Source organism: Pan troglodytes, chromosome 5, assembly GCF_028858775.2.
Source record: "Pan troglodytes isolate AG18354 chromosome 5, NHGRI_mPanTro3-v2.0_pri, whole genome shotgun sequence".
In the NCBI taxonomy this organism is placed as follows: domain Eukaryota; kingdom Metazoa; phylum Chordata; class Mammalia; order Primates; family Hominidae; genus Pan; species Pan troglodytes.
The window spans coordinates 181,877,101-181,895,176 of record NC_072403.2 but is presented as its reverse complement, the minus strand read 5'-3'; the positions used below and the strand labels follow the sequence as shown (position 1 = coordinate 181,895,176).

At 47.9% G+C, this 18,076-nt stretch overlaps 1 protein-coding gene across 1 annotated transcript; it reads left to right on the top strand.

Annotated features, from left to right (window-relative positions):
* The first annotated feature begins 14,655 nt into the window (after positions 1 to 14,655).
* LOC104007088 (putative uncharacterized protein encoded by LINC00242) lies at positions 14,656 to 16,623 on the top strand. The gene is given in 2 exon segments (XM_054686553.2): positions 14,656 to 14,899; positions 14,901 to 16,623. Coding segments are annotated over 2 exon segments (618 nt in total). The 5' UTR covers positions 14,656 to 14,752; the 3' UTR covers positions 15,372 to 16,623.
* Positions 16,624 to 18,076: the final 1,453 nt, after the last annotated feature.

Genomic DNA, 18,076 nt, shown 5'->3' with positions numbered 1-18,076 from the left:
CGAAGAGCTCTGTGGTGTGAAGAGCTCTGTGGTGTGAAGAGCTCCGTGTATGTGAAGAGGTTTGTGTCTGTAGAGAGATGTGTGTCTGTAGAGAGAGCTGTGTGTCTGTGGAGAGCTCTGTGGTGTGAAGAACTGTGTGTCTTTGGAGAGTTTTGTGGTGTGGAGAACTGTGTGGTATGGAGATCTGTGTCTGTAAATAGATCTGTGTCAGTGAAGACCTCTGTGTTGAGGAGATCTCAGTGTCTGTGGAGAGCCCTGTGGTGTGGAGAGCCCTGTGTCTGTGGAGAGCTCTGTGGTGTGAGGAACTCTGTGGTGTGAAGAGCTCTGTGGTGTGGAGAGGTCTATGGTGTGGAGACCTCTGTGTCTGTGGAAAGTTCTGTGTCTGTGAAGAGCTCAGTGATGTGGAGACTCTATGTCTGTGAAGAGTTCTTTCTGTGGAGAGCTCAGTGGTATGGAGAGCCCTGTGTCTGTGGAGAGCTGTATGTCTGTGAAGAGCTCTGCGGTGTGGAGAGTTCTGTAGTGTGGATAACTATGTGGTGTGGGGATCTCTGTGTCTGTGGAGTGTTCCACGGTGTGAAGAGTTCTGTGTTGTAGAGAGCTCTATGGTGTGAAGAGCTCTGTGGAGTGAAGAACTCTCTATCTGGAGAGCTCTGTGGTGTGAAGAGCTCTGTATGTGAAGAATTCTGTGTATGTGGAGGGCTCTCTGTATGTGGAGAACTATGTGGTGTGGAGAGCTCTGTGGTGTGTTGAGCTCTTTGTCTGCAGAGAGCTCTGTGGTGTCAAGAGCTCTGTGTATGTGGTGAGGTTTGTGTCTATGGAGAACTCCATGTATGCGGAGAGCTCTGTGTCTGTGAAGAGTTCTGTGGTGTGGACAGCTCTGTGGTGTGGAGATCTGTGTCTGTAAATAGATCTGTGTTAGTGGAGAGCTCTGTATTGAGGAGATCTCAGTGTCTGTGGAGAGCCCTGTGGTGTGGAGAGCTCTGCAGTGTGAAGAGCTCCATGGTTTGAAGAGCTCTGTGGTATGGACAGTCCTGTGTCTGTGGAGAGCTCTGCGTCTGTGAAGAGCTCTGTGGTGTGGAGAGCTCTGTAGTGTGGATAACTATGTGGTGTGGGGGGAACTCTGTGTCTGTGGAGAATTCTAAGTCTGTGGAAAGTTCTGTGTCTATGGAGAGGTGTGTGGTATGAAGAGCTCTGTGGTGGGGAGAGCTCTGCGTCTATGAAGAGCTCTGTGTCTGTGGAGAGTCCTGTGTCTGTGGGGAGTTTTGTATCTGTGGAGAGTTCTATGTCTGTGGAGAACCCAGTGGTGTGGAGAGCCCCGTGTCTGTGAACTCTGCGCTGTGGGGATCTCTGTTTCTGTGGAGAGTTCTGTGGTGTGGCAAGCTCTGTGTCTGTGGAGATCTCTGTTGTATGGAGAGTTGTGTGTCTGGAGAGCTCTGTGTTGGTGGAGAGGTGTGTGAATGTGGCAAGCTCTGTAGTGCAGAGAGCTATGTGGTGTGGGTAGCTCTGTGACTGAGGAGAGTTCTGTGGTGTGGAGATTTCTGTGACTGTTGAGAGTTAAGTGGTGTGGAGAGCTCTGTGTCTGTAAAGAGCTATGTTGTGTGGAGAACTCTGTCTGTGGAGAGCTCTCTGGTGTGGAGAGTTCTGTGTCTTTGGAGAGCTCTGTAGCGTGGAGAGCTCTGTGTCTGTGGAGAATTCTGTGGTCTGGTGAGCTCTGTAGTGTAGAGTGCTCTGTGGTGTGGAGAGTCTTGTGTGGAAATCTGTGTCTATAAATATGTCTGTGTCAGTAGAGAGCTCTGTGTTGAGGAGAGCTCAGTGTCTGTGGAGAGATCTGTGGTGTGGAGAGCTCTGTGTATGTGGAGAGCTCTTTGGTTTGGAAAGCTCTGTGGTGAGGAGATGTCTGTGTCTGTAGAGAGCTCTGCGGTTTGTGGAGCTCTGTGGCTTGTCAAGCTCTGTTGTGTGTAGCTCTGTTGTGTGTGGTGGTCCGTGTCCGTTCAGAGCTCTGTGTCTGTGGAGACGTTTATGGAGGCACTGACCCTTTCACAGCACCAGTGTTTACTCCTGAATATGTGGGTATTGGGTCCAGCTCGTGGCCTTCTCTAGCTGTCTTGTGTTCTTCCATATCTTGTGGCTTAGCAGCCCACAAATGTACTTCCTGGAGAGGAGAATGCAGCCTCCACCAGACCTCTCTAGCTTTCAAATCAAGTGTGGCCTAAAGCTGCCTCCTTGTGTATTTTAATTTCGACCTAAAGGTTTCTCTGTACATCACGAACAGTAACCTAAATGGAATTGTAAACAGACCGTAGCCTACTCTTGTGCCAATCACTGAGTTTTGGCCAATCTAAGGTGGCCAGCTCTTCAACCATGTTCAAATACTGCAAACCCCAAGCTTAACAAATCTGGCTGTTTCCGTACCTCATTTCCATTTTCCGTACATCTCTTTCCTTTTTCGGTCTTAAATTTTCTTCCACCACATGGCTGTGCTGGAGTCTCTGAGTCCACTCTGGGTCGGGAGGCTGCCTGATTTGTGAATCACTCTTTGCTCAGTTAAACTCCTTTACATTGGCTAATTGGTTTTACTTTTTTTTTTTTTTTTTTTTTTTGACAGAGTTTTGCTCTTGTTGCCCAGGCTGGAGTGCAATTGCTATGGCGTGATCTTGGCTCACCGCAACCTCCGCCTCCTGGGTTCAAGTAATTCTCCTGCCTCCGAGTAGCTGGGATTACAGGCATGTGCCACCACGCCCAGCTAATTTTTTGTATTTTTAGTAGAGACGGGATTTCTCCATGTTGGTCAGGCTAGTCTCAAACTCCTGACCTCATGTGATCCACCCACCTCGGCCTCCCAAAGTGCTGGGAATACAGGCGTGAGCCACTGCGCCCGGCCTGGTTTTACTTTTAACAAGCGTGAGAGCATCTGTTGCTGAGCTATGTGGGCAACATGCATGTGAGGTGCGGCCCTGCCCTCCAGGACACGCAGCTTCATGAGTAGAGAAGAAATCTTATCCAAGGGCGAGTAGCAAGAACACAGCAAACCAACGCACACAGAGGGAGATCCAGCAGTCAGACTGGGCAGATGGAAACAGCTGAGGGTCTTCAGTGTCTCGCGATGGGAGAGGCGGCCTAGTCTGAGAAACTGAGGCAGGAGGGACTGCCTGGCTTCTGGAGGGAGAGGAGGAGCCTGTCCCAGGCCCAGCCACGTTGGCGACAGCAAACTACCGAACTACTGGAGGGAGAGGCCCGGGCTGTCAGGGAGCACTGCCGGCTGCTGAGAGGACAGGGAGCCCCGGGCCCCCCCTGCAGAGGTTCCTGCTCAGGTCCTCCGGAGCCTGGGTGGAGCAGAGTAGGGTCGTGACCTGTGGGGACCCTGCAGTGCCCAGATTTAGAATTCTGCCAACCTCCAAGCTCACCATCAGCCTCCTGCAGCCCCACTTGTTTCTGGGGCAGCTACTGGACCCCGACCCCATCGTCCCCAGGCAGGGGGTCGCAGCCGCAGGTCTGTGGGGGCTGGTGTCTGGCCTCCCTCCTTCTGGCTGGCTGAGCAAAATATCTGCAGGGCGCAGAGCAGGTCACAGGGATGCTAATTAGAAAGGATAAAGCTTTTGTGGCCTAAGGCGGTTGTGGGGTTCGCTTCCAGTCTTTGAGAACACAGGAGACAATCTGTTTTGAAATCAACATAGAGGCTCCCCAAATCAGTACAGTTTCCCCTCCTTTGGGGCTATGACACTGGCTTTTCCACGTGAAGACAGCAAAGCGAGTGGGTCGGTAGCCTGGTCTGCTCTCCGCCCGCGTGCAGACATGGCAGCAAAGAGGCACCCAGAGAAGCCCCCGGGGCCTGGGGCTCTTTGTAAAAAGACAAGGCCCTGAGCAACAAACTGGCTCCTGCCGCTGAGGACGACAACCGTGCACGGCTGCCCGGCGGGTCCTGCCCGCTCCGCAGCAACCCCGAGCTCTGCCTCCTGTCCACCCGTGTGTCTGTGCACGCAGCATGTTGCTGTCAGGGAACGGCCTCCTGCTTCTCGAGCGCCTTGGGACTGGCTTTTGTTTGTGTTTTTCTTACCTAGGACTGAGACAAAAGATGGCCTGGAGCCAGGAGGTGCCTCCCACCAGTGGGGCTAGGCTGGGAGAGCTACTTTCTCCCCACCAGAGCCGCCTCTGCTCTAAGTCCCAGGCTGCACCCCGCTGGCCTTTCTGGGCCACACCAGGACCATTCTCTTGGCAAAATCTGAGGGAAGTGAGGAAACCGAGGGCTCTTATGAAATGGACAGAGTGCGGGGTGGGCACCAGCTGGGCTGCGTCCCTGGCCAGAGCTGTCGGCCAAGTTGGAGGACAGAACAGGGTGCTGGGAGGGAAACATGGATTCACTGCAGCGCTCAGGCCACCAAGCACACCACCTTCCAGACACGAGGGAAACCCCAGCATCGGCAGAAGAGTGAGATTTTGCCACAGTCTGGCCCTGGCAGTTGAGGAGCAGCTGGTGGGAGGCGGGAGATGTGCAGGCTGAGCACAGGCTCATGTGTGCGATGACTCAGGTCCCTCACTGGAGACACCAGCTGAGAGGAGAAACTGCAGGGCCTGGCACACACAGGGCCACTCTTCCTGCTGCCGGCCAGAAGGAGCTGTGTACACACAAGGCAGAGAGAGAGAGAGAAACATTAACCAAATTGCAAGTTTCGGATCATTTGTCTTCTTGTTGCTTCAGGAAAAGTTTATCTTTCAAGCAGGCCCACCTGCTCTTGTAAAACCTTATCTGGGCTATTTGGGAGCGAGTCATCAGTGCTTGTTCAAACATTCCACTGAAGAGGGGAACAGAAAGGAGGGGAGGTGCGAAGGTCATTTTCAAATTTGGAAATCTTTTTTCCCTTGCTTGAAGAAAGAGAGCTCTGCACTGAATGGGTTTGTCCCTCACGTTTCCCTCTGATCTTTCAGGGAGCCCAGGTCGGTCCGGGGTGCAGCTGCATCCATTTGTGGGCACATACCAGCCAGAAAAGTTGTGTTAATTTGCAGCAAATGTTTTCAAACTCCTTTCTTAAAGATGAAAGTGTTGCAACCTTGTCTTGGCTCCTGCCAGGCTGTGTGGCAAGTGTGTGTGTGAGGGCAATGTCCTGATTCCCGGGGATGCTGAATGAAAGCCCAACTCCGCATGATCCCCTGGCCCACGCCTCCGAGCCTTTCCTGCTGGGAGGTGCACCTGATGTGCACAGGCCCTTGGATCAGGCAAGCGTGTTCCTGTCTTAAGATTATGCTAAAGGAATTCAGGCCAAAGGCAATGACTTAGATTTTTGGCTGACTTAGATTTTTGGCTGAAATTTCACATCACAGTGCTGTAATTGTAATTAATTATGTTGCTGTGTTTCTTTACAAGGTTGTAAAGCACAAAAGCTGAGGTTGCAGGATGGTCTTGAATGATTGACTAAAATTGTCTGCTTCTCTAATGCTAGGCAGAATATATAAAAAGATAAATTCTAATAAAACCCCTCCTTCCAGAGAGCAGAAAATAAAGGGACTCAAAGTCCATCACTCTCGTGTGCTGCCTAGGGCAGCACTGGGGCCACAGACACTCTTGCTGATGGCTGTTTTGTGTGTGCTGCAGGCTTCCTAATAGAAAGGAGGCTTTGTAAGAGCACAGAAACATGCCCATGCTTCTTGGATGTGCCCTGGAACAGAGCTGAGCAAACAACGTGAAAGCAATATGTGGTATTGATTACTCAGCAAATATAAACAATCCCATACTCTTTACAGTAATGCCTTTATTCAGCGTTTTTCAACCTTTAAAAAAGTTGAAGTCATTCTACTTTGATGCCTCTCTCCCTTGCTCAACTGCCCTCTGCCTAGAGCAGGCCACGTCCCTACCGGGGCAGGGAGCTCACTGGCCTCCAAGGTCCTGTTTAAGCGCAGCTTCAGTGCAAGGAGGTCCACTCTCCTGCTGCTGCCGCCTCCTGGTTGAGCAGCACCTTGTCCAGAACCGCCTCGTCTTCATTCTCATTGAATTTATTTCTGGTTTTCTGCTGTGCCGCATTGATCCCATGCATATATGACAGCCTTTAAGAAACATCAGAGAGTAACAGAGACGGAGGTGCCGAGAATCAGCAAGTGGAGAAGCCCTGGGCTCTGTTCCCCAGTGCTGTTGTATTAAAGGATTTTGTTATTGTCAGTGGTGGTTCGCCCTTTTTGAAAAATGGAAGCATCAAAGTTTTAAACATATGCTATCATTAAAATAACAACAACATTCATTGTCTGAAACAAAAATTAACTGTGAAGTGAGAATTTGAGAAGTCTCAGCCAGAACACAGTGCTGACCTTCATCTGCGTTTTGTAGCCACCACGTCCAATCCATCACCTGCTGGTTGTAGCAGCAGAGAGAAGGATGCAACCCCTGTCCTGCTGTTGTTTTATGGCTGATGATTCATGAAGACAGAAAAAATGCCCTCATTTTGGCAGCTTTCATTTGATCATTCTTTTCCACCTTCCCCAGCCTCTGGGAGATGTGTTTATTGCCAGCTTCACTGCAGAGCAGACAAATAAGTAACCCAGATGTTGGTGTTTGTGGTGCCTTTGCAGACACCTCCATGACACGTCATATCATACACTGCATATTGGATATAACGTGAGCAATTTATGAGTCCAGACGCATCGACTGCTCTTCTTGTGCCCCTGCTGACATTCCCAAGAGATCAATATCCTGTAAAAGCCTGAAGATTGCTTCCTTTAAATGGTAAGTGCCTGCTCCATGCCTTGGAGATAAGACATTTCTACTCTTGGTCCTTAGTCACTATAAAATCACAATGTGATTCTGTAGAATTAAAAGGTAATAAATAAGCTTAGGAAATGATGGTGTTTCGGGGAAGAACGTGGACTCACTGCTGTGTCTCCTCAGTCCTTCCTTCTGGCACTTCTCTGTTTCCATGGAGACAGTGCTTCAGCAGGACCACCTGAACAGGCCAGTATCTGTGGGCTCGGATTTCTTACTTCTCATTATTTTATTTCAGAGAGAGTTTAAAGTGTGCATCATGTCCATTTAAATTTACTGACAATGTTTATCTAATCTATCTGCCTACCAACCTACTCATCCATCCACATACACATACTTTGTTCAAGAAAGAATTTAAGGTGCTTTCTTCACTAGAAAAGGTATCTATTATTTTTCAAGCTCAGAGAAAAATGTTAGCTTTTAAATAATGACACAACTGTACTAATTCTAAGTTTTTTCTTCTATAACATTTTGTTAAACGAATTCAAGAAGCTGTGGAACTCCAAATGCTTAGGAAAACATGGCATCCTTATGGAAAATTGGGTTTTGAATGACACATGCTGTAAACGACAACCAAACACATTTGTATGTGAAAATCAAATTCAAAAACTTTAGAAAATGTTTGCAAAAGCTGATTATGGGTAATTCCTCTGAACAGATCCAAGATTTAAAAAAAATAAGATAATCTGTATAAAAGCTGCATTTCGTATCTGATGAAATTTAGCATTAAAAAACTTAATAAAATAGGATTTGATAAGTATTTTCATAACATGGTAAGATACACCTATCTCAAACCAAAAGACAATATCAAGTTAATTTCTTCAACAAATAATAAGAAAATTAGTAAGATGTAGGGATAAAATTGATATACAGAAACCAATAGCTTTAGAAGATATAACAAAAGAAATTACTCCCATTTAATTAGCAAGAAAAAGTTCCCAGGAATAAACTTAACAAGAAAGTTAACATCTATATGAGATACATTTTTATCCACCCTCGAAAGTTTATAAAAGAAAACTTGGACAAATAGAAAGACTTATGATGTTCTCGACTAGGAAGGCTCAACATCATAAAATGCCAACTTTCCCTGACTTATTATGTAAATGAATACACCTAAATAAAAATAGACTGAGGTTTTTCTGGATCTTTGTATTTTATTTATTTGTTAATTTATTTTACTGTGAGGTGAGAACTAGACAATCTGATTCTAACATTCAAATAGAAAAAGAAGCAACCAAAAATAGGAAAATCCAGAAAAAAAAAAAGTAAAGAGAAAATTAGCCTTACCAGTTCTTAGATCATATAATAGTTTTAATAACTAAAACATTGTTGTACTGGGTCATGAATAAACACACAGAACAACAGAAAAGCACAGGAAATACAGATAGACACAAAAATAGGAGGGAAATTAGTAAGTCATAAAAGTGACATCTAAAGTTGTTAGTGAAAAAAACTGTGTGATAAATGGCATTAGGACAACTGAGTAGCATTCAGCAAAATAAATAATAAAAGATGAAAGTTGCACCCATGTCCCACAATGTATATAAAAATAAATTTCAAATAGATAAAATATTTAAATGTTATCAGTAAAGCCATAAAAATACTAACAGAAATCATGGACAAATTCCATGATTTTTTAAATTAAAACTGAAAAATCCAAATGCAGTAAAAGAATTTATAAGTTAAACTACCTAAAAATAGGAATTTCTGCATGAAAAACTACCATCAGCAAATTAAGAAATCAAGACAGACACTGAGGAAAAGAATGTATTTTCACCTCTTATCAATTTACATCCTTAATATATTAAAAGCTCCAAAAAATCAATAAGAAAAAGATAAAAAAACTCAATAGATCAATAGGCAAAAAACTTTGATGGAATGGTCCAGTGAAAAGAAACTAAATAGATGCTCAGCCTTACTAATAATATAATAGGAAACCTATTTGATCGGCAAATGTCAGAAGACATTCCTGATGTGCAGGTAGGGAGCCGTGGAGAAGTAGTGGCCTTCATGCCTGGGAAGAGCGAATCACATGACCACATGCAGGATAATTTGGCAACACCTACAGAATTACAAAGATGTGTCCTCTGACCCAGCAATTTCACTCCTAGGGACTGTTTCTAAAGATGGGTGCAAAATGGTATATTAGCAAGATAACAGCATTATCTGTTATAACAAAAGATTTGAAAGAATCTGTGTCTATCAACACCAACCACCCATACAGTGTGGTACTGAAATACTCCGCAGCTGTAAGAAAATGGAATGCTACATGTACTCATAGGGGGGATTATCCAATTTATAAGAGCAAGGTGTGGTAAAGTGCACGTAATCTGCCACCATTTGTGTAAAACACAGAGAAGATGAAGGTGAGCACTCATATTCCTGTGTGTTTGCATCTGCATCAGGAAGCTCTAAGGATGCACAAAAAGCTAATCATAACTCATGCCCTTAGTGCCACATATAAAGAGTTCCTAGAAATCAATAAGAAAGACTTTGTTACACACAGGAGTGTAATGAAACCAGGCAGAGGAGGATGTGGATGGAGAACAGACTATACTGAATGCTTTTCATGTTTTTCATTTATGAGCCATGTGAGTTTTCTCCCATACAATAATGAAATTATCATTTTTAAAGCATGATTTCTTCAAGATATATCATAGGCTGTTTTGTTCAGTTTATGATGCATCTTTTTTATTTCTATAAATGTATGGGGTATGGGTGTAATTCTGTTACATATACACTGAGCTGTCAGTGTTCACCCAAAAGATGAGTATTGTACCCATTAAGTAATTTCCCATTGTCCACTCACCTCTCATGCTCACACACCATGTTTTTATTTAAACAACACTTTCTTTTATGTTTGGGGCCTCAAAGAATAAATACTACTATTTTCCAACTAGACAAGACTCCCACTGGCTTCATAGACCAGTTATTTTGACACTATAGACAATAATTAAAAAGCAAATGTTATGTGGTTTGTATTTATTAATGGGTTAATTTAACAAGAACAGCCTTTTCAAACACTGCAAAGCATGTTTTCTACAATAAGATTTTCTGTTTTTTCTTTTGCCTTTGTTTCCAGCTTACTAATTACAGATTCTGCAAAACTATTTCATAAGCCGGTTCTGTGGAACCCCTTTCTGGCCATTTCCTGAAGCAACTTTCTTTCCTAATCATCCCCATAACATGAAGGCCAGGTTCTGCAAGTAAAGGGTGGTGAGGCAATTCTGGAATCATCTAAGTGGCAAGCCCAGGGGGGTGGGTTTCAGAGAACACGTAGAGGAAAGTGGAGGCTCGGGAGGTGTGGAAATACTGACCTGATGGAATTAACCATCTTCCCGGGAGCAAGACTGAGCCCGTGGAGGGTGCTGTGGAGCTTGCTGCAGGTTCTGCTGGATAGGAAATTGTGTCTCATCCACCTGCTGTCTGCTTCTGTCCTGTCTTAGCCCAGCAGAGCTGTTTTAACACAGACATTTGCAGCCTGCCCAGTACTCTCCTGGAACCAATAAGTCGCCAGTTAGGAAAAAGATCAGCACTGACCAAACACAGAGATGTTGGAAACCTGCATTAATCCCCAGTAGAGGCAGAGGCTCTGAATGCTGAAGCCACAGCTGCGACTTGGCCACACTCTGCACATGGCCCCAGACATTCAGATTTCTGCACCCTCAGGGTGGCTTGCAGGCTCCAGAGCCGGGGTTCGGGCCCTGCTGACCACAGCCAGCTGTCCCCTGCAGCCTCAGACCAGGGCCAAATTCCTGGTGTGCTTCCCTCCTGCACCCACTCAACGGCTCTGTGGCCTTTGCAAGCACCTGCCTGACAGGGCTATGGCAATGTGTGGAGTCAGACAATGGTGCCAAGTTGGGAGCGGACTTACAGTGAGACAGTGTAGATAAAGCCTGGGGCCCAGCTCCCCAGCAGCACCTGCTCCTGCACTGTGGCCACCGTGGCAACGTAGCTGCTTCTATTTCCTTGAGCTCCATTGCCATCTTATCCCAGGCGGGGCCCCTTCACCCCCTGCACCTGCCACCATCCGCCCTTGCCCCTTACTCCTGAGCCTCCTTTCAGTCCTGCTCTTGGGAGGGAAAGAACCCCTGGCTTGGGGAGCCTGCCTGGTCCTGGGGTGGCCGCCTGCCAAGGCCCTGGCGTCCCCCATCCTGAGGCTCCTGCCCCGCCTCTGAGCTCTCCCTCTCACTCCCATCCCCTTGGCCTCTCCCGGCTGGGGCCTTGCTGTCTGTCACCCCTGAACGGAGCTGATGCTGACACCCCAGAACAGCAGGGACCTGGAACTGTTCCAGTCACCTGCTTCAACCAGCACCTTCACCTGCACTTGGAGCATTTAGTTGAACTGCAGTTTTGATAATAATGTAACTGTGTGCAAACACTAGAGCAAGTGACTGTGGTGTGGAAGGGCAAATACTCGGGAAGCGTGGGATTTTTATCTGAGAAGTTTATTCAGCAAGCAGCTAATTCATGGTAACATAAAGAAAGTTGATATGAAAACTGCCCTTCCCCTATATCCCTAAGGAGACCACCAAGAAGACCAGGACATGCTATTACGTATGTTCTAGAAATGATGAAGGGGAGCATTGGGGAGCTAAGATACATGGGTTTAATCTCAGATTCACTTCCGATGAACCGCCCTCCTTCGTGCATCCACTCTGAAAGGCGTGGCCTCAGTACGAATTTGGGAAGCTTTTGCAGTGGCAAAAGTCATGAAATTAGGTGGCAGCACCTTGGGACCATCAAAAGGGAGGGTTGTCTAGGGAATGAAGGCTTGGCGTTAACAGATTTGGCTTGTTGGGTCTAAAGAACAACAAAGTATTTCTCCCCGGCTCTTGGAACTCAAGGTCCTGAGCTCTTCAATACTGGGCAAGTTCACGTTTGCATATTTCGCACAAGCAGGAGGCAGGGAGAGTTGTTGGGATTCATGCCAGGCAGAGCCGAGCACATCAGGGGCCCTGGGTAAAAGGGGGTGGGGACAGCGCAGGCACCAAAGGTCTTGGCATGGGGTTGCCAGCCACCAGCGGACACCAGATGGGAAGGGAAACTGCACGCCCACCGTTTGCCTCTGCCTGCGGGGTGCTGCCCCCACAGTGCCTCTCAGGTGTCTGCAGCCTCACACTTGTTTCTCACCCTCAATGTGGATCACAGCTGCCACATGTCTCTGTAAGCACCACAAGGCCAGTGGCCTCCCCTCGGGCTCACAGGATGCCTGAACCACCAGCCTCATCCTGAACTCCCCTCCATGTACGTGAGCCCCATTAGCTTTTCTCCCATTTATAGGCAATGGAAGGCCAAACCCTCTTAGAGAAAGAACAAGAAACTGGGGTGAGCTGCCTCACATGTTGAGATGTGGAAAACTGAGATTTATTTGCAGAGAAAAGAACTGGGCTCCACTGTCCTGAGGGTGCCTCTGGTCTCTCGCAGTTGGATCCCCTCACATTTCCCAAGCCCAGGTCCAGATCTCCTCTTCCCCACCCTATCTCTTCACTCCTCATAAACCAGCTCCCCTAGCTTTGCCCAGATCACCCAGCAACACCGAGGCAGGTAAATCCTTCCTCTTTACAGTAGACTCTGAAATTCGCCCTATGTTTCCCACTACCCTCCTCGTCGATGAAAAGGAACAGCTTGTGGTTTCCAGCACCCGGTGCCTCCTGTCTGCGGCCCCTCCAGGACATTGGCTGTAAAGCTTCTCCTCCTCCAGACGCCTTCGTGCACCCACCTGCACCGACCATCCCGACCTCAGCCCACCTTTTGTCCATCCTGAGCCACAGTACATGTTCCCCAGGAATCTGTGGCTCTGATCACCTCTGACAATTCACTTCCCCGTCAGCCCCTTGGGAACCCCAAGACAGTTCAGCCTGAGCCCCCGGCCTTCCGGGCCTCCCCAGCTGTGCTTCCGGTCATTCCTTTCCTCGAGTCCCTCCACCCTGGATGCCAGGGTGCCACCCTAGCCTCCCCTACACACTGGCTTGGTTCTTCTCAACCATCGCCATTGGCTTGGTTTCTGTTGTGTTTGGTTTTTAGGGGTCAGGCTGCCGAGTGCTGTTCTTCTCCTGGGCTCTGTCCTCCTCTCTCTCCTTGGGTTGCAGCATCCAGGTCTGATCCAACAACTCCACAGCACACAATGCGGCCCAGGCCATGCACGGAGGAAGACAGCAGAGCGGCCATGAGGCTCCCAAAGGGAGCCAGAGCCCAGGCCCAGCACACCCTGCCCACAATCCCCTGCATCCACTGCCTCTCCTGCACCCGGCATTGGGCAGCGTGGGCTGTGTCAGCGGTGCCCTCCTCCCTTCTCAATCTGTTGTGAGCTCCATTAGGCCAGGGACCGGTCCTTAGAAGCTGTGGGACCCTTCAGCCTCCCTAGCAGAATGTCTTGCACACAGTGGTGGCTCCATAAAATATTTATTTTCTATTTTTTCCATTTATTTTATAAATCTCATGCAGGCCAGATAGATTGGAATTATCAATTACTCTAGAAAATAAAAGGATAAAAGCAAGATCTGGAAATACAGACTGAGCAGCACTGGAATGCACCAACTAAGGCAGAGAGGCCCCCTGAGGCTCCGCGACTGCTGGACCATTTAAGGCAACATCATATCTCAAGTGGGGAGGGAGAGAATCCGCCGGTCTCAGCGGGGTGGGTTTTTTAAAGTGGATTTAGTCATGGTCTGGACTTGCCCAATTTTCTGTGCTATGCTGTGGGAAGGGACAAGGTCCTAAACTACCCTCACAGGACTTAAATAAAACAAAGAACACATACAGGTGGGTGGGAAGGCAGTCAGATGACTCAATTCTGTGCCCACCACCCATGGCCCCTGATGGGTCATGCCTTCTGCTTAGACAACAGCCTCCTAGACCCCACAGATGGGGGCAATGGCATAAACTCAGACCTGCAGCCGAGGCCTGACTCACCACAACGGCCCTGCCCTGCACTGCCAGTGACAGACCTGTCACTTTCTCACTGATCCTTCATTTTCCTATGAAATGGGGCTAATATTGCCTCTTTCTAAGGTTGCTATTAGGATTAATTTTTGAGATAATAGACACTGAGATAACAAACCTGCCAAGTGTTACATCGATGTGATTATCCTGAGATTGAGAGGAAATGTCAGTGCGGCACTAGATGGTGGCATGGCCGTGAGTGGGAGAAAGAGGGTGGATGTTCCAGATGTCCCTGGATCTCTACCAAAGAGAAGATGCAGCGAAAGGACAGCCGTGTTCCTGGTGTCTCCTTTTCCCCTCAGGACAATGAATTACGGGTTTTCTGTGCCTTAGTTTTCTTCCTTTCAAATGCAGTTAATAACACTGTCTCTCAGGGGGTATTCACAGACGTGAACAATTAATGATCGCAAAGTGCTTTGAAAATAAATGAGCTTACTCATAATGGTGGTGTTTGATATTTATAATAATAAGCCTGTGCTGCTGGCTTCACGAACTATATTCATTGGTACAGAGCTTAGTTTTATGACTGGCTTTTTCAATATTTTAACATAAAATCCTCTTATTTTAAAGTAATCAAATGACCTTCCTGCATTCCTCCAGTCTTATTTGGAAAAACTTAAGATTTGATCATAGATCTATTTTAAGAAGTGCCAAGTTAACTGACATTGATGCCATCGTATCTGGAGTCCCTAGGAAATCCAGAGGGGGACAATGAGCCGTAGGAAGACTCGGACTCGGGTCTGCCTGTAGCACTCGGAGCCTGCAAGGCAACATAGTTATTGAGTTCTATTAAAATTACTTGGTGTGGCTATAAACCAAACCACACCCCTCTAGCCAATGTGAAGAGCTTCCCGTAAAAGCCGTGCGGTGGGAAGGCCTCTCGCTGTCTCCTCTGCGCGGCAGGCGGACATGGACGACACCGAGGCGTGAGTTCAGCCTGCACCTCCTAAAGATGAGCTGTTGAGGGCGATGGCCACAGCAAGTCCGCACCAAGTGCTCTTTAAACATGAGTGTTTCTTTAAACAAAGAACCTTCCCGGCATTGCCTCCCGAGGTCTGATTAATGATGCCCCGGCACCTCCTTCCTCACTCAGGGATCACTTCCCTGCAGCGCGTTCCCAGACGCAGGCCTCCCTCACGGAGGCGGGAAGATTTCAGGCGATGTCTGTGCTTGTCTTTTGTCAGCACGGACAAGGATGGAGACCCCAATGGGTCAGGCGAGCCCCGCGGTCCCTGTTCCTCACTTCACCACCTGGGGAAGCCTGATCCCCATCGATTCGCAAAGGAACAAGGAAAGAACACATTTTACCTGGATGGATGGTCCCCCTCACGGTGGCCTTGGAACCCGCTTCAGCGGGAGAGGCAGCGCCTCACTCAGGGCTCCCGCTGGCCGCTGCTTTACCCGGGAGCGCCACCCCGTGCCCCGCCAGAGGAAGTGCAAGCGCCAGCACAGCACGGGCCGAAAGCCACACTGTGGGACCCGCAGCGCAGCTCCAAGAAATCCAAAGTCCATTCGCAAGAGGAGCTTCTCCGCCAAATCGTTGAAAAATAAAACGAGAAATGAGTCTCCACCGGTATCCGCTTTAGTCAGCCGTACGAAAACGCAACCCGGTCAGCTGCATTTCTGCTGCCGGCCCTCCTCCAGTCAAGCACCGGCCTCGAGAAGGGCAAAGGGCAGGTAGGAGTTCCGACGCATGCGGCCACGGGGCGGAGTCACAGTTCAGAGGCCTCAGCTGAACCTGAAGTTATCCTAAGCTCGAGCCCCAGAGTGAGGACTCGGGGTCAGGCATCCGATTCCCCATCAGCTCCTTTACTAAAGCTGTGCAGAGAATCCGAGGCTGTGAGTGGGGGTGGGGGAAAGATGTACAGGATGCTTCGGTTTCACTCCTGAGATACGAGAGCGTCCTCTGAACACACATGCAGATAGCTGGGCTTCTAGACAGAGGAAATCCAAACCGTTTCTTTCCTCCCAGCATAAGGGAACGATCCGGTAAGAGCTGGTGTTTATCGATGCTACGTGCCAGAATGGGGCTGAGCACCGCGCCTCACTGTATCCTGACGTCTGTCTAATGAGGCAGGGAATGTCACTGTCACACTCTGCAGACGAGGAAGCCATGCTGTCAGCAGGTACACATCTTGCCACAAAACCAGTAACCTGTGGCACTGAGATCGCACACCGGTCGTCCACTGCCAAGTCCGTGGCCTCCTTCTCTGGGGTTTGCCTGCCTCTTGATGGCGGCCATGCCTCTGTCCTCTCACAGGGGCTGGCTCTTCCAGTGGTCACTACTTTTTGGTTGCAAGCAGCAGAGATTCCCTGGAGGGCTTGTTGAAAGCACTCACATCAACGGGGCCTCAGAAAGGGAGCTGAGGCCATGCACGGCGCTGCAGTTTCTCCTCAGGCTTTGGTTTGCATCCCTGGCCTGACTTTCCCTCAACAAGTCCTGCTATCTCCACAAGGCGGCCAGCCCAGCCCTGTCCTCCTCACCTTCCAGCCCCAGCTGAGCAGCCCCTCCCCACATCATCTTCAGCTGCTGCCCAGGCTCCGCAGAGCAGGTGTCCACCGCCCATCCAGCCGTTGTGTCTAGAGGGCAGAGCGACCTGCCGGGACCTTGACAACACCTGGCCCCACCCACACGTCCTGCAATATTCAGAGGAGTGCACAGCAGCACATATGTGCCTCATGTGTCCTGCTGTGATGCGCCGAGTGGCACACAGCATTATTGTGTCAATCATGTGTCTTGATGTGATGCACTGGTTCCGACAGTATCATGGATGCAGTGTTTCTTTAAAACTGTCAAATTTGAGGAAACAATCTAACAAAAGCCAATTGATGAATATTCTGTAAAGGTGACATAAATACTTCAAAAATGTCTCTGACATAGAAAGAAAAAAACAAAAAGGGAGCTATTCCAGATTTTAAAAATAAAAGATATAGTAACTAAAAGCAGTTGTGGTGCTTGGATAAAAACAAACAACAGGTATAAACGAAGGTATAAACGATATTATTATACACACTGGGAAAAATTTTATATGGACCATGTATTAGATAATGGTGCTGTGTTATTGTTAAATTTCCTCAATTTGATAACTGAAGGGGAATGATTTTGTTCTCAATAGATGAATGCTCAAGTATTTGGGGGCAAAACATCACATCACAATGACTAACTTTCAAAATGGTTCAGTCAAAAGAATGATATATGTGTACTTAAAAGGGGAAAATAAGTGTGGCAAAATGCCAACGATAGTTGAATTGTCATGTGGGAATCCATTGGACTATTCTAGAAACATTTCTGTAGCTTTAAAATTATTTAAAACAAATGTTGTGGGGGAAAGAACCCACATTTAAGGTAGTAAAAATATTCAGGACACACAAAGAGGGGGTGCAAACAGGTAAAACGACAGGGTTTCTGACCTCAGAGAGCTTCCTGAAGCTGCGCACATGCCTGTCAGGAAGGCAGTGGAATGAGCAGAGCTTCGAGGGGCAGGTCATGTCTCTACTGAGTGGAGCAGAGGATAAGGTCTCTGCAAACAGTGAATTTTAAGCCATTTGTTTAGTCTACATTACAGTGAATCCAAGTAAGAGTTTGGAAAGCCAGTGACATCAGACTATCTTCACTTTGTTTAATGATAGAGACAGGCAGGGATGGGGAACGGATGTCCCAAATGGATTCTCAGCCACATGCTTGGAGCCCCAGAGGAGCGAGCACGGGAGACAGCAGCAAGGACATGGAACAGGCCAGGCTATTCCATCACTTAATTTAAAAAGGGACGTGGCTTCTGTTCACTCAGGAAAAGGTCGGGGGCAGGGCAGGTGCCAGATGTACCAAGGTGATGCTTTCTTCTAATATTGTTCAGAACATGTCTTCATGTCTCATCAAAACAACTTACGGAAGCAGGAGAACATTCATCCTGTAGCTAAATTCCACGTCCATGCACTCAGAAGGCCCACGCACAACTACCTTTACTCTCCAATATGGCCTGTCAGATGAACACTTGTGAATTTGGACCAACATTTGCTGTTGCTCTTTGAAAATAATCGTTTTCATCATTGCTTTTGATGGAAAACAAATTTAGCTAATCTTCCATTTCTCCCTTGCCTCCAGTAATTCTGGTCTGCTCAAGGTATTCAGCCAGCCAGCAGAGATAGAAAATAAAGGCCAGGCACAGTGGCTCATGCCTGTAATCCCAGCACTTTGGGAGGCCAAGGTGGGTGGATCACTTGAGGCAGAAGTTCAAGACCAACCTGACCAACATGGTGAAACCCCATCTCTACTAAAAATACAAAATTAGCTGGGCATGGTGGCACATGCCTGTAATCCCAGCTACTTGGGAGGCTGAGGCAGGAGAATCGCTTGAACCTGGGAGGCAGAGGTTGCAGTGAGTCGAG